Source organism: Rhinolophus sinicus, linkage group LG14, assembly GCF_036562045.2.
Source record: "Rhinolophus sinicus isolate RSC01 linkage group LG14, ASM3656204v1, whole genome shotgun sequence".
NCBI lineage: Eukaryota > Metazoa > Chordata > Mammalia > Chiroptera > Rhinolophidae > Rhinolophus > Rhinolophus sinicus.
Window position 1 is genome coordinate 33,304,129 of NC_133763.1, and position 26,216 is coordinate 33,330,344.

General features: G+C 33.2%; 1 protein-coding gene across 4 annotated transcripts in view; it reads left to right on the forward strand.

Annotated features, from left to right (window-relative positions):
* The window catches only part of PTBP2 (polypyrimidine tract binding protein 2), a 68,629-nt gene extending 45,760 nt beyond the window's left edge, over positions 1–22,869 (forward strand). Inside the window, exons 8-14 of one of the 4 annotated variants that reach the window (XM_019747019.2) lie at positions 1,830–2,025; positions 13,738–13,892; positions 15,329–15,362; positions 15,755–15,847; positions 20,713–20,929; positions 21,031–21,108; positions 21,278–22,869. In XM_019747019.2, coding sequence (XP_019602578.1) covers positions 1,830–2,025; positions 13,738–13,892; positions 15,329–15,362; positions 15,755–15,847; positions 20,713–20,929; positions 21,031–21,108; positions 21,278–21,410 — 906 coding nt within the window. In that variant the 3' untranslated portion in view covers positions 21,411–22,869. The remainder of the gene's footprint in view (positions 1–1,829; positions 2,026–13,737; positions 13,893–15,328; positions 15,363–15,754; positions 15,848–20,712; positions 20,930–21,030; positions 21,109–21,277) is intronic. The other 3 variants (XM_019747020.2, XM_019747021.2, XM_019747022.2) reach the window with 3 other exon arrangements.
* The last annotated feature ends 3,347 nt before the right edge of the window (positions 22,870–26,216 follow it).

A 26,216-nucleotide genomic window follows, 5' to 3' on the forward strand; every position in this document is an offset into this window, starting at 1 on the left:
GCTATTCATTCCTTCGTACCTAATACTCATTGCTTTTTGCAGAGTCTGTGAGAGACCTAATGAAATGATCCTTTTCTATTTTCTTAGGCAGAGATTCAATTCTCCTTGACATCTGCCTAATTGTACATCTTTTTAGTATTTACAATCTATACAATCTATGCATTCCTCATGCGTATGGTTGCAGGATTTAAGATGAAACTAATGATTTCAGGATGTTTTAGGAAAATCCTCCATTATCTAGTAGTCTGGAGTGGTTTTATATTGGTAACTAATTAGTTTGAAGTGTTTTATTAGTATGATGAAACTTTATGTACTTGATTTGGTAAATTTTTTGTGACTAGCTAAAGGTAGATATTTAAAGAGTTTGGAGCCTAAGATTTCCCTGAGCATCTGCTAAGTCAGTGACCCCCGGCAATCTTCTCAGAAAAGTAAGAGACATAGATAAATAGTAAACAGCAGTGAAATAAAATGGAAATAGTTTTATTGTGACTTTCCCTGTTTTTAATTCATATGTAGTGTTTCATTATGATGTTTATGCATTCTATGTCTAACATCTTTCCTAAGTTTTACTATGTTTTAGCCATAATTCTTAATATTTACTATGAAAATGTTTTTCCTGATTATTTTTGTTTGTTCTCAACTTTCCCTGTGAGTAGACACGTTTGAGCGGTCTTTCTGCATATTGACTTGAGCTTTTCCAGTCAGAATTCTGTGCTCCAGCAAGATCACTGCAATCCTGATTGCTGAACACAAGACTGATTTGTGTGCTACTCTTATTTCTTGGAATTTTGCAAACACATGAGGTGCTCAAAATGGTTACCACCAGTGTCCAAGCATTTCTGATGACAGCCAACTACTGCTAGAGCAATGTTGACCAAAGTGTCCACTTGTATACATTTTCTTTTGGCACCCCGGGTATACAGTAAAGGTTTATTCTAATGAAAAATTAACAATAAATTTCCCTATTCTCTAGTTTGTTCCAGGTTTACATCTAGCTGGAGTAGATACGGTGGTTATATAGGAACAGGAAAAAAAATACAATAATCATAACAGCAGCATAGTTCTTCATAATTCATGATGTACCTTCGTATATATAATCTCTTATTTAATCCACATAATCCGTGAGGAAGCATGGCAGTCATTATCATCTCTGGTTTTCAGATTAAGAAAGACTGAGAGTCAGAGAGGTTAAGTAATTTGCTCAAGATGATCTAATTGAGTGTAGACTTAAACTCTAGAGCTGGCACTCTTCTACTCCAGAACTACTGGGATGTCGTTGTATTTGCTAATTCAACAAATTATTCTTACTCGGTTAGACACTTCAGGCTAAAGGAAGATAATGGCTTTTGCCCATTTCATGGGAATTGCTGTTCATCATAGTGATATTTATTTGGCTTGAAGTGCCTCAAACAGAAATTACATTATAAAACTATACCAATTCTTATAAGTATTGCCACACAGCCGAAAAATATATAGTAAAATTATCGTGTAGGCTATTATGGTACTACTTTGGAAGGACTACTAACTAGTGACCCTTGTTAGTCTTTTAAAATTAAATTATTTGCAGTTTTTTTTAATTAAAAGTATTATCACATGTGCTTAACTGGTTGTATTTTAGATTTAAGTGGCGCTTTGTATTTCAAGAAGATAGTATTTTTGAAAACTAATACATGTACAGCTGGCATAGCAAAGAATGATGTATGACATTTAATCCCTTTCCTGGTGACTTTTATGTGCAGGTTTTCATTGTTGAGTTTTATTGTCAAAGTCCTACCTTTTGTAAACTTTAGTTCCTTAATATTGATGATATACTTTACTCATTTTTACAGGCCCTAGATGGTCAGAATATTTATAATGCTTGCTGTACTCTAAGGATTGATTTTTCCAAACTTGTGAATTTGAATGTAAAATACAACAATGATAAAAGTAGGGATTATACTCGACCTGACCTTCCATCTGGGGATGGACAACCTGCATTGGACCCAGCTATTGCTGCAGCATTTGCCAAGGAGACATCCCTCTTAGGTATGACTTTTATTGTCTATACCACTTTTCTCCCATGTTGCCAAATGAGAAAATGACTGTTAAACCACCAGTAAGTATGATTCCCCCATTTTGGAATTTAAGAAATTGAGTTACGTTTTCTTTTTCTCAGGTAAGAAGGCTTATGAATTCTGTTGGGGAAAACCTAAATTGTTCTTCCTCAGTTATATTAAAATTGTATCAGTTCAGTCTTTCACTATGCTCATCTTTCTCACTTTCCCAAATAAAAGAAGCAAAACTCTAGTGAAATAGTGTTGAGTTCTTAATAAAATATTTACACTTTAAACTTGATGTCACACTGTCTACGTCGAAGTCTAAGTCTAGATCCCTTGTGCATATTCTTTAGAGCTAATCTGATTGTTTTAAAACTGCATAGAAACACGTTAACAGACAAAAAATATAATGGGAGTAAGGAGTATTATGGCCTCTCTTTAAAAAAAAAACAATTTAAACGAGAATTTTCTATAAAATTTATTTTGGTATTTATTTGATTTTGTCTTAATCATTTCTATTTCACCTTGTACTACAATGAATTTGACCCACTTAACAAAAAAATACAAAATGTGCAGCTAATAGTTAATGGAATCAAGATGAAGAAAAAATGGGGAAAATGTTATTTTGTAAATAAAATGAGTGAAATGATTTATAACATAAGATAAAATTTTGCAGTTTCTTTTATTGGATGTGGATGGGAAATTCTTGATTTCTGACATTTGTAAGTTTATATTCAGAGTTTCTGTCCATGTGGAACTCAAGATGAATGAGTCCCAAACTAGCTTTTACAGTTTAGTTTATGTCTGTCAAAAAAAAAAAAGGAAAAGCATTATAATCGAGTAATTCTTGAAATAGACATTTATTTGCTATGGATATGTAACATTTGTGCTCTCCATTTGTAAATATGTAGTAATATAAGTGATGCATATATGAACAGAGACACTAATGCACAAGAGAAGCAATTGATATTTGAAATTAATTCTGGTGACTTCAGACAAAACTGACCCTTTATTCTGATTTTCTTTTACATCTACAAAAGCTATAGCTGTTCATCATGACTATAATAGATGCTTTAGGTTTATAACATTCTTTCCTGACAGTCTCTATCACTTTATATTCCTAGTTTAATAATAACTTATAAGGTAAGTTATTCTTAACTTACCTTATAAGTTAATATTGACAATTTCATGGTGTGCTGTTTTTAAAGGTAAAGTCGAGTGGGACCGTATGAGTTATACAAGGCCTTTTCTTATAATTATTACTATAGATTCTTAAATTCTTTACTGATAGAAATTGTATTATTTTATTGAAGAGAAAAGAATCAACATTTATTAAATAGTTTCTAAGTCCTAGGCATTCCGCTAGGGACTTGGCAGATACATTATTTAATCCTTAAGATACCCAACAAAGTAGAAGATAACATCAATATTTTATATATAGTTTTCTGAGAAGTTAAAAAATTCAACTCATTAAAGAAATAAGGGTAAAATACCAAGAAACTTCAGGTACCATCAAACACAGGAGCTTTGTGCCTTTGCCCATTGGGGTAAGGTTAGATGTATTTGTATTTGATTTCTGGGTGGAGCGTCACAGTTAAAAGTCACCTGGTTTTTTTTCTCCTAGGGAATTCATCACCACCTTCCTTGCAATCTCATGTCCTTGGTGAATTTTTTTAAAAAGTAATAATTAAAAGTCTCATAAAAAATTGTGAAACCTTGGCATAACTAGTTTCTATCTTACTCTGTGCCTTTATTTTTTTCCAGTTCTACATTTTTGCATAAAAAGCATATGCGTAAAGTTGCTCAGTTCTTAATAAATTGTCCAGTTTCTTTCCAGCTCTGTGTTGAATATTTTAATGTAATGTATTTTTGTTTCTTCATTCTGCCTAATACGTAAAAAGAAAACATTTTGTGACGGGTGAAAATGTGTGAAATCACCTTCCTTTACTAAATAACTTCATCATTTACCCGTTTTAATAAGTTTTGCATCTTGTTATATATAACTGGGCTTTTTATTTTATCCTAAAAAAGTTTTTGAAAGTAGGAGAATTTATAAGTTTTACAAATCAAATAATGGACTCGAGTAGTTTGGATAATTTACAAGAGATAACCACTGTTAGAGTTTGGTATATATGTTTTTTCCTATGTAAATACAAAATTAAAATCACTGTATTTGCATTTTTGTGTTATATTGTAATTGTCATTTTACTAAGATTTTTTGGGGGGAATGGTAATTTTAATAGCTGAATAGTGTGATAGTGGATATATCATACTTTTTTAGAAAGTAACTTTGTTGGACATTTAGTCTGCTTCCATATTTTTTATTCATATGAGTGGCATGTGAAAAACACCCTGTACACAACAATGTTTTTCTATCTCAAACTATTTCCTTAGGCTAGATTCCTAGAATTAGAATTATTAGTTTATTGGGTCAAAGAAAATGTTTTAAGTTTTCTGATTCTTACTGCAAATTTCTTTCTAGACGGTGATAATTTAAACATGAATGGTACATAAGGCTGGCTATTCCACTTTTCCCCTCTAACAGCGTTGAATATTCTTTTTTAATTTGTTAGGATCTTCATTTGATACGACTGTCAGATTCTTATTTTAGTTTTTATTTTGTGATCTACTTTATAATTTTTAAGTTCTTATTAGGTATTTATAAGTCTCTGAATTGGTTGTCAGGATTCTTCATGTTATATATTTTGTTGGGATGTTCAATACATGTAAAATAGGTATTAAGTATCATGTTTACATTTGATATGAGCTGATGTTTCATCTTTATTCACACATTTTAGACTGGCCAGTTTATGGAAAAGTATTTTTAAGTACAGTAGTACCTCGGTTTTCGAATGTCTCCGTTGACGAACATTTCGGTTTACGAACTCCGTAAACCCGGATCTAAATGCTTCGGTTCTCCAACACACCTCGGAAGTTGAACATGTTACGTGGCTTCCGCTGAGTGCAAGATCCTGAGGCCTAGCTGTCAGCTGTTTTCGAACGTTTCAGAACTCGAACAGTCTTCCGGAATGGATTACATTCGAAAACAGAGGTACCACTGTAATTCATCTCAATGTAAAAGTATCCATTTATAGGACATTTCTGTAACTTTTTTGATACGTGTGGTGGATATTTTGATCTTCATCAGGAACCACTTACTGTTTTGCTCTTTAAAGTATTCTTCAAACACCCCTTGTCGCTGCCATTGAATATTGTTTTAGTGAGCTCATGTCTTCTGGGATGGTAACTAAATAAATCTTTGTACGTTTATTTGCTTCCAGTGATACTTAGTCAGGTGACTTTAAAGTACAACCAAACTAGTCTTGATCAAATCCATTTCCTGCTGTTTTCTCCCTCCACCCCCGACCTCCACCCCCCAGTTCCACTGACTTACTGAAGAAACCCAGTTGTTCTTTTTTAAAGTCCCACAGTCTGGATTGGTCTCACTGTTTCCTTGTAGTGTCACTTTAATTTTTTTTTTCCATCCACTGCATCTTTTACGTAAACTAGCATTTAGGTCCAAAAGCTTGATTAGATTCAGATTCTGTTGTTTATATTTGTTTAAGCAGAATACTTTATAGGTGTTCCTTGTGCTTCGTATTGTATCTCAGTAGGAAGCATAAAACATCTGGTTTTCCTGATTTTAGTGATGCTTTTAGATTGATTGTGGGTTCAGGTAGTAACATTCTGATCCTTCCATTATATTTCTGTACTAATAGTTTTAGTATCCACTAACGATTGCTGCCTTAATTTATTTCACATGGGGGGTGCAGCTGTTGCTTTTTCCCTCCCTAATGTACACATTCCTTCTACATTAGTTGAAAATCTTTATAAAGTAGAATTTCTTTATTTTCTTTTTTTAATTAGTTTATTGGGCAACAATGGTTAGTAAAGTTACATAGGTTTCAGGTGTACAGTTCTGTAATACATCATCTATACATCACATTGTGTAAAGTAGAATTTCTTTCATCAACTAGGGCTATTTACCTAGTAAAGCAGATTTTGCAGGACAGTTAATTCTTGTATTTATTTGCTAATTTAGTGGATGGTGTTGCTATCCAGCTTTCGTTTTTTAGTTAATTATTTAAACTAGTTCATGAATGGGTACAGCCTACATTCTTCCCAACTTCTGCTTTCATCTTTAGAGACTGTTGGTTGCTTCTGGTTTCTGGTAGTCCGAGTGGTTAGCCTAGCGGTGATGAGTTTTATTTATGTAATAATTGTTTTTTTGGGGTTTTTTTTTGTCTTGCCCAATGGCCCCCAAAAAGGAAACGGGTGGGTGAGTAAAGAACTAAACTGATTAAAATTAAGATGCTTTTTTCCCCTCGAAAACAAATTTATCCCCATAAAATAACCAGGAAGATTAGAATTTTCTCAGTACCAATACACCACATAAATCACTTCTCTGTTATAGCTAGTTATGAGAAAAAAATAACCTCCAGATAAGAATGTGAATTATTTACTCAATCAAAGGATTAACATTTCTCAAGTGTTCTTTTTCTTGTACCCGTGTACATACTATCTCTGCCTGTTTATTTTTTTTTTGCTTATGATTCTGTAAGATGTACAGTAAAAACATCTTTTATGAAATACTGCTATTACAGTGGAGTGATGAGGGGAAAACTTTTACTAAGCCAGACTGATTGGAAATTAATTAGTATTATTGCAGTGAGCTAATAGTGCAGTACTTGTATATTTTCTTAAAATATATTTGAATGATGCCTATGTTTTTCCTTTTGCGTGTGTATTTTTTGTTTTTAGGAAATAAGATATATTCTTTCATTGTTGTCTTTTAGATATTTTTAATAAATTTGGGCTATTCAAGGTTTCAGTGTTCTCCAAACATGAATGCTTTTTGGAAATTCCTGTATGTTTCTTACTGAATCATTCAGTAGCTCCAGAGGTTAAGGAGAACAAAATTATTACTTGATATTTTCATGAGTTTGTAAGGCTACTTTCAGTTAATTACTTTAATGTTGGCAATTAAATAGACTTTTCTAAAAAGAATGCTGATTAAAAAAATATATTAAACACATATAGCAGTTCCTAAGGAGTGGGGTCTTTTGGATAATTGGTATTGATTAGGGATTAGCTGTTTTTTATACCACCATTTGCTCTCCCTATAAAAATTTGGCTCCACTCTAAATGCTTAGATACATCTTTTGGGGTTAGTTTAAAATGAGTTAGATTCCACTGCTATTGCTTAGAGTTCTTCATGTTATATATTTTGTGGGAAATACTATGTTTTAGAATGGGTATGGATACTAATAATAGCTAACCATTTATTGAATGTGTTATGTGCCAGGCATTGTTCTTAGCCCTTTATTTTTGAGTTCTCACATCATCCTTAAATGAAGTTACCCTTATTGCCCCCATTTTACCGATTTAGAAACTGAGACACAAAGAGATTAGCAGTTTGCTCAGATTTCCATAATTAGTGAGTGGCTGTGACAGCACTCAGAGCCAGACAGTACTCGGAGACAGTACTGGCTCCAAAGTCCACGCTCCTAACTAATAAACGATAGAATAAAATGTACTATAGGTTAGCTGGACTTTTTAGCCTGCTTTCTTTTTCTCTGTGGAGTTAATATAGAATAATGTCATACATGTAGTAAATATGTAAGTCCTGTACTTTTTTCCATATACTAAGATATATTCTATTGCCATGACGATTTTTTTGTTGCCAAGTCCATTTAGTATTTAATCTGTTTATGATTATAGAACCAAAAGTGAGTCTTGTTCTTATCTCCATTCAAAATTGCAACCAAATAGGAATACATATGTATAACATATATGGTATATATGTATATACCATATATGTTTTATACATAGATATAATATTGGGTTGGTGCAAAAGTAGTTGCGGTTTTTGCAGTTATGTTTAACCCTTTAAACCGCAATTACTTTCGCACCAACCTAATACATAGATATAATACATATATAGTATATATGACATGCAAGCGAAAATATAGTAAACTGAATTTATATTTTCAGGTTTTCACAAAATATATGTTAAAACTTACCCAAATCTTAATTTTGCAAAACTCTATAATATTCCATTAATAAGGCTAATTATAGCGAAAAAGAATTATGACCATGAAGTCAAACCAAATAACTCATCAGTTGCAGACTATCCTGCAAGTAAAAACAAAGCTATCCTTCAAGAAAGACCAAAATATTTATAAATACACAAACATCCTAGAAATAGTTCTCAGAAATATTAAATAACATAGATTTTCAAAGTGTATCACCAAATGCTGTAATATCAAAATACAAAAAAATGTGATTAAAACAATATTTTATCATGTTGAACATAAATCAGAAATTTTTGGTGAGAAGTCATATGAACATACCCTGTACTAATTCACTGTCCGGTAAGTTTGGTTTTCTCATTTTATTTGTTTTAACGGCTAAGCAGTAAGAAGTTATAGTTGGGAGATGTCTACTTCTTCATATGTGCATTTTTTAAAAGTGATGTTGAGTACTTTGGATTATTGAACTATCTTTCATTTTGCTGTGGCTGAATTTTAAAAATACTAATTTTTAAGTCTTTAAAATCTCTTTAGAAAAGAAGTTGCAAGAGTTGAGGTAGTTTCTCTCAGTAGGTAAAATTTTGTAAGTTCTGAATCTCGAACTAACTTGAAGCAATAACGTTTAGAGAATTTGTTTAACTCTTTAGTCCATTGTAAGTAATATTTAAGTGTTTAAATCTGGAATTATTTGTATTCAGAGCAAAAGAAGTATGTTTGTGTGATGGGTCACAGATGTTATACAAACATTTCTGACTCACCAGCATTCTCAAATGGAATAAGCTTATTACTTAGACTAAAACGTTATCCATAGGTCACCTTTTAACTATTCAGGACAGGATTTTCATATAGTTTTTAATGGATGATCACATTGTCTTTGCTTGAACTGAACTTTTACATTCACCCATTTTTATTGTTTTCAGCTGTAGTGTTAAGAAATTTCTTATTTTTATTAATCCTATATTTACCTTCTCCTTTTCCATGAGAAATATTTGAAGACTTCTGTTCATCCAAATGTTCATATTTTTAAGGCTAACCAGCTTGAATTCTGTGGTAATAGACTCCATCCTTTGGGTACAGAACATAGGTTTAAATAAAATCAGACTGTATATTTTATTTTGGAAAATTTTTGTGATTTTTTTTTTTTAAGATTTGACAGTTTTATATATACGATATGGCTAAAATAAAAGCCTTCTAAAGTATATTACTGCTGCTTCTGCAATTAGTAGAAGAAAAATTATATATGTTTGTGACTATAGTATAACATGTTTCTTTATCTGAAGGAGGTAAAAATTATGCAGTTTTTACTAGTTCTTGAAAGATACACCAAGAAAACAATTAATACATATAAGAAATTTAATTTAGATTGTTTTCTTGATTTTTTTCCCCTGAGTTTTCCCTAACTTCACATTTCTATTTCCTTTTAGTTTCTCTATATATTTTTCCTGTTGATTTTGATTTTAATTTAAAAGTGGCATTCTCTCTGAATCTACCTTTCCTATTTGCTCCACTTGCTAGATTTTTTGATAGCCTTCTTAAATAATGAGTATGTGTATTTCACGTCCCTAACAGGATTCTTCCTCACCTCAGTGGCATCCTGGTTTATTCATTTATTGCTTTATTCAACAGTCATTTTAGCGTTGTGCTAGGCACTACAGAGACCTAAGAATAATAAGGTAATTGTCTAAGGTAATTGTGAATCTAAAGTAGAAACATGAAATGAGAATGAAAACAAATGAAAAAATTAAACAAAGTAACAATATGACATCTTATTGATAAGATTCCTTATGAAGAATTAAACTTGTGGAGGAGTCAACTAGACAGTAGGAAATCCAGCCTAAGACTTGGAACAAGCATTCCGTGGGTTGTGAATTTGGAGGCCAGAGGTGTGATATTTAAAATTTGGTTTAAGATTCCCAAAGTATAAGAGGAAAAGGGTTAAAGACTTGAAATGGAAACTAAACAGTACACGTTTATACTGTGGGTAAAATAGGCACGAAATTGAGGGATAAAATAAAAGGGATTAAAATTAGAAGTGCCTATTCACTTGTTTCCATAAGATTGTTTACAAGAGTATGTATAAATCAAATTATAATGGATTGAGGGTGTCAGTATAAGAAAGTATTCAGTCTTCCAAGAACTGCTATATAGAAAGAAAGGAGAAATTGGATGGTAGTTTAGGAGTAAAGGAGGGCCGAAGGGGAAATGTTTATAGTGAGGAAATATGCATAATCACTAAGAGTATGGACTTCAAATCCAAATATCCTGAGTTCAAAATCTGACTCGACTTCACTGTCTTGGTTTCCACATGTGGAAACCACATGGATATATCCACATGGATATAATCATAGCAACCCCTGACTATTGTGAGGATTAAATGTTAATGTTCAATGACCTTTGTACAATGCCTGGCATATAATGAATGCTCATTTCATATTAGCTAGTAATTGTTTTTAAGGCTAGCTTCAGTTTTAGAATTAATTATAATGAATTGGACCAAGAGTATAGTGGAAATGTTGGAGTCTAGAAAAATACAGAGATACTTTTTAGGATCATTGTGAGAACTGGAAGGGATTTTTATCAAGCTCACATGGAAATGGAGGGGCAGAGCTGGAACCACAAATAAAATCACTGGCTTTATAGTCCATCTTCTTTTCACCATTCTTTATCTTTATGAAGGAAAGGAAAAGGAGGGACAGATGAAAGAAGAGAGGACTTGAAATTGATTGAAAAAATTGAGGGAATTCCTATCTCAGTCTTACAAGCTGCTTGCTGAACATGATGAGGTTGAGAGTGGGATACAGGACTTAAATCAGTGGGAAATTTAGGGAACTTGAGAATAGACTAGGAAATCTAGTGTTGCATAACAGACTGTTTGTGGAATCAGTTTCGGTGTGTGTGTGTGTGTGCACGCGTGCGTGCTTCACTCTTAGTACTTCACAAACCCAGATGAAAGCATAGTGAGAATATAAGGTTGAATTATCCAAGCCTGGCATTGTAGAGCACTCCCGGATTAGTAAGAAGTAAGCTAGAACACTGACTACATAGTAAAATCAAGCCAAGGGAGGATAGAAAGGGGCCTCCTCATCACCATGAAGGCCAAAAGTGGTGCAGTGGTTGTATGGGAGAAGGAAAATTAGGAAATTGGAAGAATGAAGTCAGAAAGAGGGATTTAAATGTTAGAAATGAATGGCTGAAAAATGGGACGGGGGAGGGAGGAAAAAAAGGTGTAGTAAGAGAACTTCAATGTGGGAAACAGTTCAAGACGACTCTTGTAGATAAGTAGGAGGAGATACAAAATATTTTAATAAACATGTTCGTAAGGGTTAAATGTATAGAGAAAATGCTAAGGATTAGGAGCTTTGTGAGATTAATTTTGATAACTAATTCTAATTAGTTTGTCAGTGAAGTTTTTCTGGCCAGGTAGGCCTTGAGAATTATTGCTTCTTGCCTGTTAGAATTGAAAATGAAACCAGAAATTAATTTTTTTCTGTGCCTGTGTAAAAGCCAGTAAAATGGCTTTGATGGATTTTTTAAAAATAGCTTTTATTGCTAAACAGGAATTTGAGGATTGACAATGAACTTTTTTCTTCATGGGTAGGGGTGTGTGTGTGTGTGTGTGTGTGTGTGTGTGTGTGTGCATGCACGTGTGTACGCCCATGCGCCATCAACTGTATGCCATTAAGACCGAGGAACTTAACAGAATTTTAAGTTACTTTTTCTACTAAAATATCTTAAAGGCAGGGAAATAGGAATGATTTGACAATGCAATGCCTACACCCGGAGTTTCTGCCAGTGTTAAATAATTGTGTTGTTGTCAACTTTAGTTGGATGATATTCAGCCAAAGCTATGTGAAACTATGGAAAAACAATGTTTTAAGAAAAGAGGGAGGGAGTCACTTTCTAAGAGTATGCAAAAACAAAGGTGAGTGCATGTGTAGGAGTTAGGAATGTATCTTTATGTTATACTTGACATCGGCATCAAATGGTGGTACCAACTGAATGTTAAATGGAAACAGTCTATAAAGAGGAGTGAGAGCTATGGTATTTAACATGGAGAAGTGAGTAATGCCGTAGAATACTTGGTTAAAGAATCCACACTGGTAGATCCAAAAAGGCATTAAAGACTACTATGCATGAATACTAAACATAAGCTTCTCTTTTAAAACTAGATCCTTATTTCTGGGATTTACTTTAAAAATAAAATTGGTGAATGGGTGAAAGAAGATTGGCCATGAGCTAATAATTGTTTAACCAGTGTAATGGGTACATGGGGTTCATTGTTCTAGTCTCTTTATTTTTGTATATCTTGGAAATTTTCCAAAATAGAAAGTAAATTCTAAAAAAGAAAAGTGGAGAAGTAAAAAGGGGGATTCCAAAACATGATGTGGGCAAAAAGGTATAAAATAAAACTCATCCAGAGCAAGACTGTAAATGAGAAACATACTGTTCCACTGGAGCACTCAGAAAGAAGAGATGAAAAAAAATTGAAAAGTATTAAGTCAAAAAAAAAAGTATAGAGGTTAAGGAATTGTGAATTTTAAAGAACCTTCAGACTGACAATGAAAGGTCATAGTAGTTTCTAAAGTAAAAAGCTAAAAACTTGGCTAAAAGAAAGGTTTCTGAAACCAAAACAGCACACCTCTATGACATACACAAGAAGGCTGGAAAGAGAAAAGAAGAAATAAAACGTCAGCTTATGGGATAACAGTGCTAAGGGCCAGTTCTACCCAGGTATGTCATTTGTTTCCTTTATCATGAGAAGGGGATAAAGAAAACATGTTTATTTCTTTAGTGAACTAATATTTATTGAGAAATAAGCTGGTATGTAAGAATTTAAGGGATGGAAAGTTTCTGAGTTCATTGGTAATTGAAAAGTGGATAAAAGATGCTGAGACACAGGGAATTCTGTCTAGAATAAATGAGTGAAGTATCTTAAAGATGATAAAACAATAAGATTGGAAAGTAGAACAGTAGAAATAAGGAAATACTAAAACTGGTAGGCAAAGCGTAAGAAAATACTGAACAAGCCTGTGATAGAGTGACGTTTTCTTATTCTGCTGGGGTAGTGTTGTATTTGAGAAACTTATGTTCGTTATAACTAAAGTGTGGAATTAAGGCAAACAAATTTTGGTAACATTTTCTGTAGGCCCTTTGAATTAAATCATGTTCAGGGTGAACTGTCCGTAGGAACTGATGGACTTATTAGTTTCATAAGCTGTAATTTTGCTTGTTTGATTTCAAGTGTGAGTTTACGAAGAAGATAGATAGCACTTATATAAAAAAGTGTGAGTTACTATTATGTTGAGGATGATTTTTTAAATATATTAGGCTTCTCGCTATAAACCACAGAAGTGAATTTTTCAAGTCTCTTACTTGGTAATATATTCTTTATGCTTTTGTTTGCTTTTTCATAGGAAATGGAATATTTTATATTTAAATTTTTAAGAATACAGGTATGTATTAGTTCTAATAATTTAATGATTTCACTGAAACCACTTATTTTTCTTTAAGTACTGTATACCAGCAAACATTTTCCTAAATATTACAAAAATTAATTTTCAGGAACCATTTGGAAGGGTCAGCCCTAAGCCATGCAGCCATCGTGCTTAAATTGGTTTTTGTAAACGACTTGTGTGTATTTCGTAAAATATGCTTTATTTTAAAATTAGGGCTTCCTGTTGCAGCTGTTCCAGGAGCTCTGAGTCCTTTGGCTATTCCAAATGCAGCAGCGGCTGCTGCCGCGGCTGCTGCTGGCCGAGTGGGCATGCCTGGAGTCTCAGCTGGTGGCAATACAGTCCTGTTGGTTAGCAATTTAAATGAGGAGGTTAGTAAAGTAATTTTTAATATTTATTCTTTAGCTCCATTTCATTTGTGAAAGTTTTTCATGTTTATTTCATTTTGCACTTGCCTTTTTATGTACATTCATTAGTCAAAGAATTTTTTGTATGTTTCTACTTCTGGATAAAATCTGTGTACTTGTTTAAGTAATACTTTATTTCCTTAGACGATCATATCAATCTATATATATTTTTAACCTAACTACCTATTTTTCCTAAGAAAAATATGGTGAAGTACCGTAGTTTGGCTTTTTATCCTTTTGTTGTTCTCAAAGGCAAATGTAATCTAATTTGCAGATTTAACTGTAAAACAGTTTTGCTCTTTGCCTTTTCTAATTATTTGCTTGTTCATTTCATGCTTATGTGTCATTGCATTTTTTTAAATCTTATTTTATGTGAATTACTCTAATACATTTTTCTTTGAAGGTTCTTCCAAAGATCTTGACGAGGCACTCTTCCAGTCTTTCTTAGTAATTTTTTCTTTGCAGTTATTAGTCATTGTCTTCTAAAAATATTTTTCAACTTTATCCCCCCCTTTTTGTTAAATAAAATTTATTGTTGAGTTTTTTTTAGTTGTACATTTTATGTCTGGTATATTTTATTTTGATTGCTATGAAAGCTGGTATGAAATGTCGGAAGCTCAATGTATCAGTTTACGGTGTCTAATTTGAATATTTGTTTCATTTTTAATTGGCCTCTGTTAATACGAACATTAAGCTTATTTTATCATTTAATACTATTGTCATTCATAGTTCTGCATGCTAAAATGTTTGAATCAGAGTGCCTTTGTTTTTCTTTTAAGAATTTTGCCTGCATTTCATAACCAGCCATGCTTATGCAATTAAAGTTCAAAGTTTAAAATTCCTATGCATGCTTTCCTTCCCCATGTTGAGATGAAATGCTGTAATTTACTCTTTGATATAGATGTACTTTACCCATATTTGTCTTGGATGACTACATTTTACTCAGTTTTTCTTGTACAGTACATAAACCAACCATTTTCTGACCAAATTCCTGCATTTCCTATGTACTGACCTATATTTTATTTTTTTTTTTGTTCCCCAATTCCTTATTTTTTTCTTCTGCATTGCTGTTTCCCTTCCCCATTTCATCCTTTTCCCTGTGTGTTCACCTTCCCCTTCCTTGTCTTTTCCCAAATGCCCGTTCCCTTCCCTGTCTTATCCTTTATTTTCCTTGTCCTTGTCTTCATTCCCTGTCACCATTCCCTATGTTCATGCTTCTGTGCTTGAACAAATGTTCCTCGGACCAACTTGCCCCAATTAACCGCCTTGAACCATGATCCATGACCACCTCACCATTCTGCGGGAACCACCCTTCGTTATGGATGATCTGTTCATCTCCGCTCTTCCTCGACTCTTCTCTCTTCTTGTCTTACGCTGCTTGCTCTTCTCTCCTTCTAAAGATGGTTACGCCCCAAAGTCTGTTTACCCTCTTCGGTATGTTATTGTTAGCACTATACTTTTATTATTGATTTGATTTTTGTTTCACCTTAATTCTTATTTAGCTAGCACTTTGGCTTAAAGTTGAATAGTAAATCTTTTGCTATTTTTCTTTGCTATTTAAAACTCTCCATAGACACAAAATTTGTTTTAATGCATGCTGATTTATTTTGCATGGTCTTTAATTTAATATCATTCACATAGCTTTGAGGGTTTATCAAAAATTATTCTTTTCAAAATTCACTGTTCAAAATCTTGATCTTTCTTTATTCATTTGTAAGAATGTTGGTGTCTGGGTGTTTCATTAATATGTCAGAAAGATGATCTTTAGCTGACTTGCACATCAGATTAATTCCATTTTTGGATTACTCTCTGTGGCTCCAAAAAAGGTGTTTATGGAGATGTGCAGCGTGTGAAGATTTTGTACAATAAGAAAGACAGTGCTCTAATCCAGATGGCTGATGGAAACCAATCACAACTTGGTAAGATTAAACCATGTGTTACCTATACATCTTCAAATTGATTTTAAATATGTAATGTAAATCTGTGAGTAAAAACAAAACCCTTTCATGTTAGTAAGAAACCTTTTTTTTTAATAGCGAGGGCTCAAAATGTCAGTTTTCATATTTTAATGTAAATAGTTGTATATGATGAACATATTTGTATTTTTCTGCTATCCTTTTGCAGTTTCTCATGGTCAGTCTAATGGAAAGGGGTTTGGGCTCCAAAATTGCAATAATTTTATGTAAGAATTATGGCATTGATGTTATAAAAAGATCTTTGGTGTTTCATTCCTGGTTACTTCCTGTAATGGAAGTGAACTGTTCGTATAATCCATGAATCCTGATTAATGCCATGTTATTTTAATTCTAATGTGATTTGTAAGTATTTGGGCTAAATTTAGTAATGGAAAGAGTCCACATGGAAAAAGTATTTTAAAAATGCCGGGTTCGCATGTGCCAAATGCACCATTAATCCCTTTTTAAAATGCCTTTTGGAATCTTAAAATGTACTTTAGTCAAGTTACACTTACATTATTTAGATAAATAATTGGTGATTTTAGTGAATACCTCATTTGACTTCATACACAAACTCAGATTACGTAAATCTGGAATATAACTGCATACTCATAGAGTGATTGACTGTAAATATCAGTATGTTCTTAGCTTGTAAATTTGTTAATTGAGATTCAGGAATGATGGTGTTTCAGACTGATGGTATTCACATTGTTAATTTTGAAATTTGCCATTTTTGATGTAAGGACTAGTGTATTTTTGGTATCATATCCAAAGAGACTCACAAACAACACGATGTACTGGACATTTTACCTTTGGAGTAATAAGTTTGAATTTCAGTGTTTCTTGTTAGCTATTGTGGTAGCTCAGACAGTGTATAAAACTTACGTCTGGGTTTCCATTTTTTAAAATGGAGATATCTGTCTTTAAGAACAGACGTAAAAGAGCTGATCATGTCATAGATGCTTAGTAAATCTTTTTTTCTTCTGCGTGTGTACATACACTTCTGTAGTCTGATGAGGGTAGTCATTGCCATTGTTTTTAATGTACATTGTAAGTAGCATTTTACAGTGCTTCATAGTTAACAAAGCATTCTCAAATATTTCATATTTCCCCTAATCATTATGTGAGCTATGGGTGGCATTACCCTCATAAATAAGATACACACAATCATTATGATTGAGAAGTACCTCAGGTAGAATTAAGCCAAATTCTTCTGAATAGTTTTTGGTTTTGTTTTATGTAAGGACTATTTTAAATAATATTTTTAATTTTTATCACATTGATTTGCTTGGGCTGCCATAACAAAATACCACAGACTGAGTGGCTTAAACAGCAGAAATTTATATTCTCACAGTTCTGGAGGCTGGTAGATCAAAATGCCCGCAGATTTAGTTTCTGGTAAGGGCTTTTTTCCTGGCTTGCTGGCGAATGCCACTCCCTGTGTCCTCACTGGCCTTTCTTCTGTGTTTTCTGGTATCTCTTCCTCTTTTTTTAAGGACACTGTCTAACTGGATTAGAGCCTTACCCTTATGACCTCATTTAACTTTACCTTCTCAAAGGCTGATCTCCAAATAGTCACAAGGGCGGTGGGGGGTCAGTGGGGAGGTAGGGAGGTAGGTAGAGCTTCAACATAGAATACAATTCAGTGCCTAACAATACTTATATTTGTAAAAAGCCCTAATTTTTATAAGATCTTTTCACTAAAGCTTTGACTTACTAATAGTATGATTTATAGTTTTTGGACTATATGTAGTGGCAAATAATTTATTATTTCTCATTGCTGCTAAGGTAGATTTTGTTACCCAAGAAGTTATTTTAATGGGAATTTAAAATCACGTAAAGCTAAAGGATAAAGTACTATACAAATTAGATCTGTTACCGTGAAAGCAATGTTTTGACAGAAAGTTTTAATTTTAAGAATAATGGTATAAACTCAAGGGAGATAATAAAAACAATACTAGAAATTCATAATTATAGGTGGTTGAGAGAAAAAAAAACAGCTAGTTGGGTCATTTGAAAAGACTAATAAAATAGACAAGTGGATGTCGAGATTAATTTTTTTAAAATGGAAGAGGTAACACGAATATTTTGAATTATAAAGGATACTGAGTATTGATATAGTTCCATTTCCACATTACATGAACTCACCCTATATCTGTAAATTTTTGGTATCTTTTAGCTTTTCATTGTTAATGGCTTCTTCAAAGATGGATTAGGAAAAGTTAAAAAATTGTATTCAACCAAAAATTCCATTTCTACTGTGCAGTATTTACTTTTCTCTCCTTTATCATTGGTTGCTTTGTCCATTTATACCATTATTTTCTTGGAACAGTAGATTTCAAGATATGAGTCCCATTATTTAAACTTGATTCATTTTAAATTAGTAATTCAAACAATCTGCTTCATTTTGTTTAATCATTACGTGTACCTCAATTTTTGACAAATATTTTTTTCTTTAAAAACCATGGTATTCTAAATACCTCTCCTCCTCCCCCCCACCCACCCCCCGAGCCCCCATCTACTTCAGATCACTTCATATCCTTTTGTCAAGAGTTAGTTGACTAGAATCTCATTACCTGGCCACTTCCTCAGATAGCTGTTTGGTTATTTTGCTCAATTTTATTTTTATTTTACTTTTTTTTTTTAAGGAGGGCACAGTGGCCCATGCGGGGATCGACCCGGCAACCTTGGTGTTATTAACATCACGCTGTAACCAACTGAGCTAACCGGACGCCCATATTTTGCTCAATTTTAATCCCATTTCTCTATCCATTTCCTGTTTATTACTATGCCTAGGACCTTTTATTATTTTCTTATTCCTGCCCATCAGTGTCTCAAAGCTCTGTTCTTTGTTCAGTCTTTTCATAACTTCAAAGCTGCACTAAGACTGCTTTCTTAGGATAGCCTTAAGTCTACTTCTTAATACCACTTTATTCCCCAAACTCATTCCTTGAAACACATTTTGTGTGAGGTAATAGCACTTTATCATAAGCAAAGTTCTGTTCACTTAAAACAATAGAATTATAGAACTTATAAAATTCTTTTAAATTCAAGTAAGTTTTATGAAAGAAGTATATGTACCATCACTATCAATAATTTAGTTGATTTTATAAGTGTAAGCATAAATTTATATGTATATGTGAAATACAGTGTAAGAAACTAGTGAGAAAATTCAGGCCTGAGATGATTTTTTTCTGTTAGTCTCAGTTGAAAATCTAAGAAAAAAACTTACAAATATATAAGACTGTAGTAAAACAGAAAGAGTAAACTTGTTTTTACAAATTAAGGAAGTAGAAAGTGAAATGGGAATTTACTTTTGATTCTTTTATGAATGGTACCTTATACTTTTATAGCATTTTCCTTTTCAGACCTATTATTTTAACTGGTTTATTCTATACAAGTAAGTGTGATTTAAATTCTTCATATCTCCTATATCAGATTGTGTATTCTAATCAAATTCAAAACATTTTGAGAATAGGGATTCTGTTCTTAGTTACCCACTTTCCCACATTGCCTTTACCTCTCTGTTATTAATATTCTTAATACTTTTAGTAGTTAAAATCAGACTTTGAATTTAGTTAAAAGTATATGACTTATAAAATGGTCTTTTTAGTGGTTGTAAATAGTGAATAAAACATAAAACATATAACTGTTCTCTAATCTCAATCCAAAGTTCTCTTCACTTAGTTTTGATAATAACCCAGTTGATATTTCAAGAAGTAGCTACATAATGTTTTGTTGTGTTTAGGCACTGTGCTGTGTGTTGGAGAGAGACTGTGATTCCTGCCCTCCCTGTACCTTACAGTCTGAAGGAAGATATAGATTCAAATGTGATGCATTTAAAAAGAAGTAAAGAGTATTGCATGGGGAATATCTAGTGAGGCTTTGAACCTTTGCAGAGGATGGAGAAAGGCCTTCCTGAGGAAGTAACAGTGAAGGATGAATAGATTAAAAGCGATAGTGAAAGAGACGGGGAATTGTTACAGATAGAACAGCATGCACACGGGCTAAGGGGAAGACAAACTGGCATTTAGTTTAAGGAAGTAAGTTTTGTACACCTGGAACAGAAAGTGCAAGGAGCACAGTGCTCAGGTACCGTAAGTTCCATGAGGACTGAATGGTTCCTGCCTTACCATTTGAGTCTTACCACTTATTCTGAGCTCTCACAGAGGTTGGTATTGTACATCAATACATACCTGTTCTAAGAGGTGGGAGAGATGTGTTAGGATCACACTGGGAAAGGTATAAGCAGTGTTCAAGAATGAGTTTAGACTTTACCCCTGTGGGTTTTAAATAGGTAATGATGTGATTAGATTTGCAATATACAGAGGTCTTCCAACTGCTCTGTATAAGAATGGATTGGAGAAAAGTAAAGAAAAATACAACAGGAAGACAAATTAGTAAATGGATTGAGTTAATCCAGATCAAAAATAGTGGCAATGAAAAGTGGAGAAATGGAGAAAAGATGAATTTGAGAGATGATTAGGGGGAAGAATATCGTAGGATGTGGCAATAGGATGTGGAGCATAAGGAAGGAAAGGTTATGAATGAGGGCTGAGTTTCCTCCTTAGGCGTCTGAGTGTCTGATGTATCAGAGTTGTGAAGCAAGAAAGATTCATCATCTAGATCTTCGTTCTGTGAAAGAGCTTGTTTTGCCAGAATGCCTTGTCTAGTACAAGTGAATTAAGTCTTGTTACCAGTAGTTATTAGAAACTCCTGACTGACTATAAAATCAGAGAAGTCAGATTTTTAAAGTAATCTGAAATACGTATTTTTGCTTTGAACTTGGTTAAAACTTTCTAAATAGGCATTCTTTTATTTTTTTATAGCCATGAACCATCTTAATGGACAGAAAATGTATGGAAAAATTATTCGTGTTACTCTATCTAAACATCAGACTGTACAACTACCTCGAGAAGGACTTGATGATCAAGGGCTTACAAAGGATTTTGGTAATTCCCCACTGCATCGTTTTAAGAAACCTGGATCCAAAAATTTTCAGAACATTTTTCCTCCTTCTGCAACCCTTCACCTATCCAATATCCCGTAAGTATTAAAGCTGAAGTTTATTAAAGATATACATTTTAGAACTAAAATATAAAATTTATTATTAATCTTTACTCTTTGTTTCCATCCAATTTTCCTAGTCCTTCAGTAGCAGAAGAGGATCTACGAACACTGTTTGCTAACACTGGGGGCACTGTGAAAGCATTTAAGTTTTTTCAGTAAGCAAGCTTTCTTGTCTTTAAATTAGTCACTGGATAGAAATAAAAGTTCTCTTCAAGTAGTATTCTTTTTGTTTATAGAAATTTTTGATTCTGAAATGGACAAAATTCAAGTATTTAAGCCTTTCCTAATTTTTATGAAGTATCTAATTTTATAATTTTGTTTCAGAAGAGATCACAAAATGGCTCTTCTTCAGATGGCAACAGTGGAAGAAGCTATCCAGGCCTTGATTGATCTTCATAATTATAACCTTGGTGAAAACCATCATCTGAGAGTGTCTTTCTCCAAGTCAACAATTTAAAAAAGGGGAGATGAAGATAGGAGGTGAATCACATTGTTTGGTGTCATCACCTATTGACTGTTCAGAATAGTCGGGACCAGAGTTTGATTTTTTTCCTTGTTTCTTTGTTTTTTGTTGTTTTTTTCATGCTGTTATCATTCCTTGGTTCTAAAATGAAATGGCATATGTAAAGGCAGAGTTATTAACTGCTGTATTTCATCTGTTCTATAGGGAAGCCATTTTTATTGTCTGTTTAAAATTTCAGGTTAATTTTCTTTTTCAACTTAGTTGACATACGTGCCTTAAAAGGAAAACTAGTGTTGCTATTGTGCATTTACTAGAAAAAAGGAATTGGTTGTCTAGGGCACATTGTTACATGGGAATTACAATATGTTTAGGCAGGGGTGTGTAAAAAGGTTAAGTTTTTGTTTCTCCTGCTTGGAATTTATTTTGAATTATTGGCTTGTCACATTTCTTTCTATTTAGTCAAATAAGATACAGGATATTGGAAGAATAAAGCAGCATTTTTTTAGTTTTTACTACCTTAGGCTTTATTGCTTTAAAAAAAAACACATTGGCCTTTGTATCTCACCATTCTGGTCTAGATTCAGTTATGAATGTAGGCATTAGTTAAAATTAACAAGATGCAGAGTATTAATTTCTTAAGACAACAAAGTGATTTCTGTAAGTTTGAGCCCTATGTGGAAAGCATTGTGGAATCTTAACCTTTTTGTACACACTCTTGTGGGACGTATCATATAAATGTCAGCACTAAGTAATGTCTTGTTTGTGGCTGAATATTTTTCGTAGATGTTTTTGGAGTTGACATGACTTATGTGCATTTAAATATATATTGCCATCCTTAGTTTGTAATTAAGATTTGGAATATGGTTGTGGATTTCTGAGCATGTGAAGACTGGTCTAGCTAGTTCAGGAACTGGTGCATGTATTTTTCAAAGATAAAGAAAGTGTACTGCAAAAATTTGCAGGAAGATTAATTTTGTGGCAGTTTTCTAAAACTGACAACCAGGTGGGACCAAAGTTTATGTGCCTTTAGTCTTAATTTACCTTGCATTGTAATATTCAGTTTTAATAAATCTTCAAAATATTTTGTATTTAGGAATAGATCTGACTTTAATAAAAACATGGCTCAGAATCTACAGGTCAAATTAATTTGAACAGTTCTTGTCAATCTGAATTGTTGATTCTGTTTAAATGACCAATACTTTTTTGAAATTGATGTACTTAGTTTCAAGATTCATAGATTCTGTTATCTATGTAGACAGAATGGTCATGTATATTTTCTATTAGTTGAGTTTTTACATCTTTAGAAATGTAAAATTCAGTATAGTTTGAAAGCGGCACAATTAAAAATTAATTTTCTAACAAAGTTGGGAGGTTTGATGGTTGTTTAATTTCCTTTTGTGTGTACTCTGCTTACCTCTGTAGCATGCTCAATAAACACTTCTGTAGCTCTGTATTCACCTTCTGTCTTTCTCTGCTGCCTTTTCTCTCTCCTCTTTGTTTTCACTCCACTGTGCTTCTGAATTCATGTTTATTCTCTGCCAGGGTGGGAAAGGAGTAATAATATTACAATTCCATGGCTTTGTTCCATAAATAAACCGAGATGCTGTGAAAATATACCAGCGGGTTTTTTTTAATTTAAAAGATGGTGACTGCTTCCCAAGGAGGACACAGAATTAACATTTCCCACCCTGTTATAATCTGCTTTAAAGACAGAACTTTTATTGTAGCTCGTTAATTCTCTCTATCTCTTTTGTTGTTGTTGTTTTTCTAGATTTATGCAGTAATAGATCTTTTGGATTTGCCATGCTCTCTTGCTGCAGTTTCATCTTTCATCTTTTGTGTCTGCTAAAGATCTACTAATCTTAGTCAACCATTGCTAGTTTTAACAAACATACTTGATATTATTGGGAAGAAACATGTCCTCTTGCTTTTGCTTTGGGTGGGAAGACATACATACAGGTATTTAAAAATGTAAGGGTAATCGGTGATGCTATGACTTACTTTTTAAAGGATTCTGATTAGGGTGCTATTTGTATTACTCAAAATATTTTAGGTCACTTTTTTGAGACAGGTATATTGGTGTCAAGTTTGTTCTGACAGGTTCTGTTCCTTAGGTTTGTTCTGTTATAAAATAACGGACAATGCAAACTGTGTAAGTATCTATTCAGAAGGAGTAGAGAGGTCCCTACCCCCTTCATCCGGGATCAGAGAAATGGGTACAGAATTATTTAGTGAAATTGAGATTGCATAGGTGTTTATCTGTTTCACCTAACTATAAGAAGTTTGATTGTAGAAATTCTTAATTTTTATAGTTACTCTCCTAAATATATTTATTCCCTTTAAGTTAATCTTTTTTTTTCTTCAGAGTTTGCAAATAAAAATAAAGGTTGAAGAGTGTCAGATTACTCACATTAAGGACAAAAATGCTCAAATATGCAGAAAAAAAACAAAAACATAATGAACACCTGTGCACTTACTACTTTTTCCACCTAACACTTTTCATACTTTATAAGATAAGGATGTTTGGACATTGATACTCCCTTTATCAAATCTCATAATATTTAACCCGTTTTAAGGGTTTTTTAAATTAATTTCTTTTCAATAAATAGTTGTTTGAGTCTCAGGTTTCTCCTGAAGATGTAAAAGGTAAAAAAGGAGCTACTGTTAGTATTTCAAAGTTAAGTGTAAGATTCTTAAACACAAACATCTTTTCTAGTTTCACATTGTACCCACCCTTCATGCAACTTCCTCCCATTTCAATGGACAAAGTATTTGGCATCTTTGTTTTTATCCCCTTATTTGGTGATAGTGTTGTGTAGGATTTTTAGTGAAGGAATTTTAACTTTTCATTATGAAAGGTTTCAAACCCGCACAAAATAGCAGACTAACAAACCCCCACATTCAGCTTGAGTTACCAACTTACAACTTTTCTTGTTTCCTCCACCCACTTCTCATCTCCCGTATTACTGCAAATCCCAGACATATGTTATCATCAGACTTCTTGGCGTGTTTTCCTTACATGATTATAGTCGCTCCTGTGGGCAGGCCTAGCTTGTCAGCAGTACAGTTTCTTCAGATCCTAGAACCTTGCAATTCAGAATGTAGTCCCAAGACTAGCCGCAGTTAGTAACACCCGGGAACTTATGAGAAGCTGTCTCTGGTACCATCTCTGACCTGTTGAATCCACATTTTGACAGGATTGGCGGGTGAGATCCATGTGGACAGGAAAGTTTGAGAAGCACACTGGTAAACCTTTTTCAATTCTATGAAAATCAGCTTAAAAGTTATTTTTTCCTAAGTGAAAATTACTGGTAATTTTAAGTTCAAACATGTATTGTTTACAACACTAAAATAATTGTAGAACTGAAAAGGATCATATATATAAACTCTACAAATGTATATAGTTTCTAAGTTCTTGTTTTAAATATGAACAGTCCTAGAGAGATCAAATGAATAGTTTAGCAACATATTTATAGTGATTTACCTGTAATTAGAATACAGCTCCCTGGGTCTCCAGTCCAGTCCTCCAATGTCTTATACTAAATAAGGGAAAGAGAGGCTTGCTGTTATTCATAATTAAAACTGTAATACACAAGTTAATAGGTAATAACAAATCAATGATTTTTTATTTAGTACTAAACATCAAATTTAGCCTGACGGGGAAAGTTTACCTTACAAGCGAATTGATTTTTTAAATGACTATAAATGAACACTCTTAAGCCCTGATTCTATCATATAATAAAGTGATGCCCTTGGGTCATTTTAGTAAATAGCTTTCCTATGCACTGCACAGTGAACATTTCTTCAATCCCTTTCCCCACTCCACTTGCATAGCACAGTTATTATAGTTGAAATACTTGAGCTTTGCTGTGTGATGATGGATACTCTCTCTGAGTTAGCCATAGTATGCCCTCATGGGCTATGACCCATATCCTTAGGAGAATTTTAATTTCTTGTATCTAGCGGTTTTCTCTATTCTGCTTAACACCCTCATTGCTTTCTCTAAACCTTGTTACTGCTTAAGCTGTCCATCACTTAGGCTGTTTATTTCTCTTTTAATTCCGTCTTCAGTTAAGTGCCTTGCTGCTGTGACATTTTTATAACCATAATCAACCAATTAGATTTTTCTTTTTACTTCTGGTTAATGAACAGACAAATGAAAGTGCATTGTATTTAATATTCAGATGTTTTACTATTTTGTCTGGTTCAGCTTAAAATCCTTTTACCTTTTTGTCTTTTAATTTTTTGTTTTTTAACTTTTGGGATTGTAACAACTCCAGCTGGCTGAAATCACTAGTAGAACTCTTCAGAAATCTGAGGCATTCGTGTGTTTATCACCAGCGTGGTCAACTGTAGTGGAAGGGGGGATTTGTCATATAATTGGGTGTTCAAGAGCTCCTTTAAGGAGACTTGTAAAATTCTAAACGGTGATTCCAATTCATTAAGTCATGATTCCTAGAAATTAAAGTGCATATGTTCAAAGGAATAATTAATATTTTAAAGAAATGTAAGTAAAAGAGCTCTAAGGGGAGTACAGTAACATTGCTGTAGTTTCTTTACTAAATTTGGAATTTTATAATGTAAAGTATAAATATAGTATATTACAAATGTCTTTTATTTTAGAAGAAGCATAGGCATTGACATTAGACTAAACTGTTGAAACCCACTGAGTTACCTAGTAGCTTATCTTAACCAGTAAGACTTTTAAAGGCGTTTATTTTCTCATCTGTAGAATGGAAATAGCATCTGCCTCATGTTCACGCTGAGGAGTACGTGAAACACAGTTCTATTCCATTAATA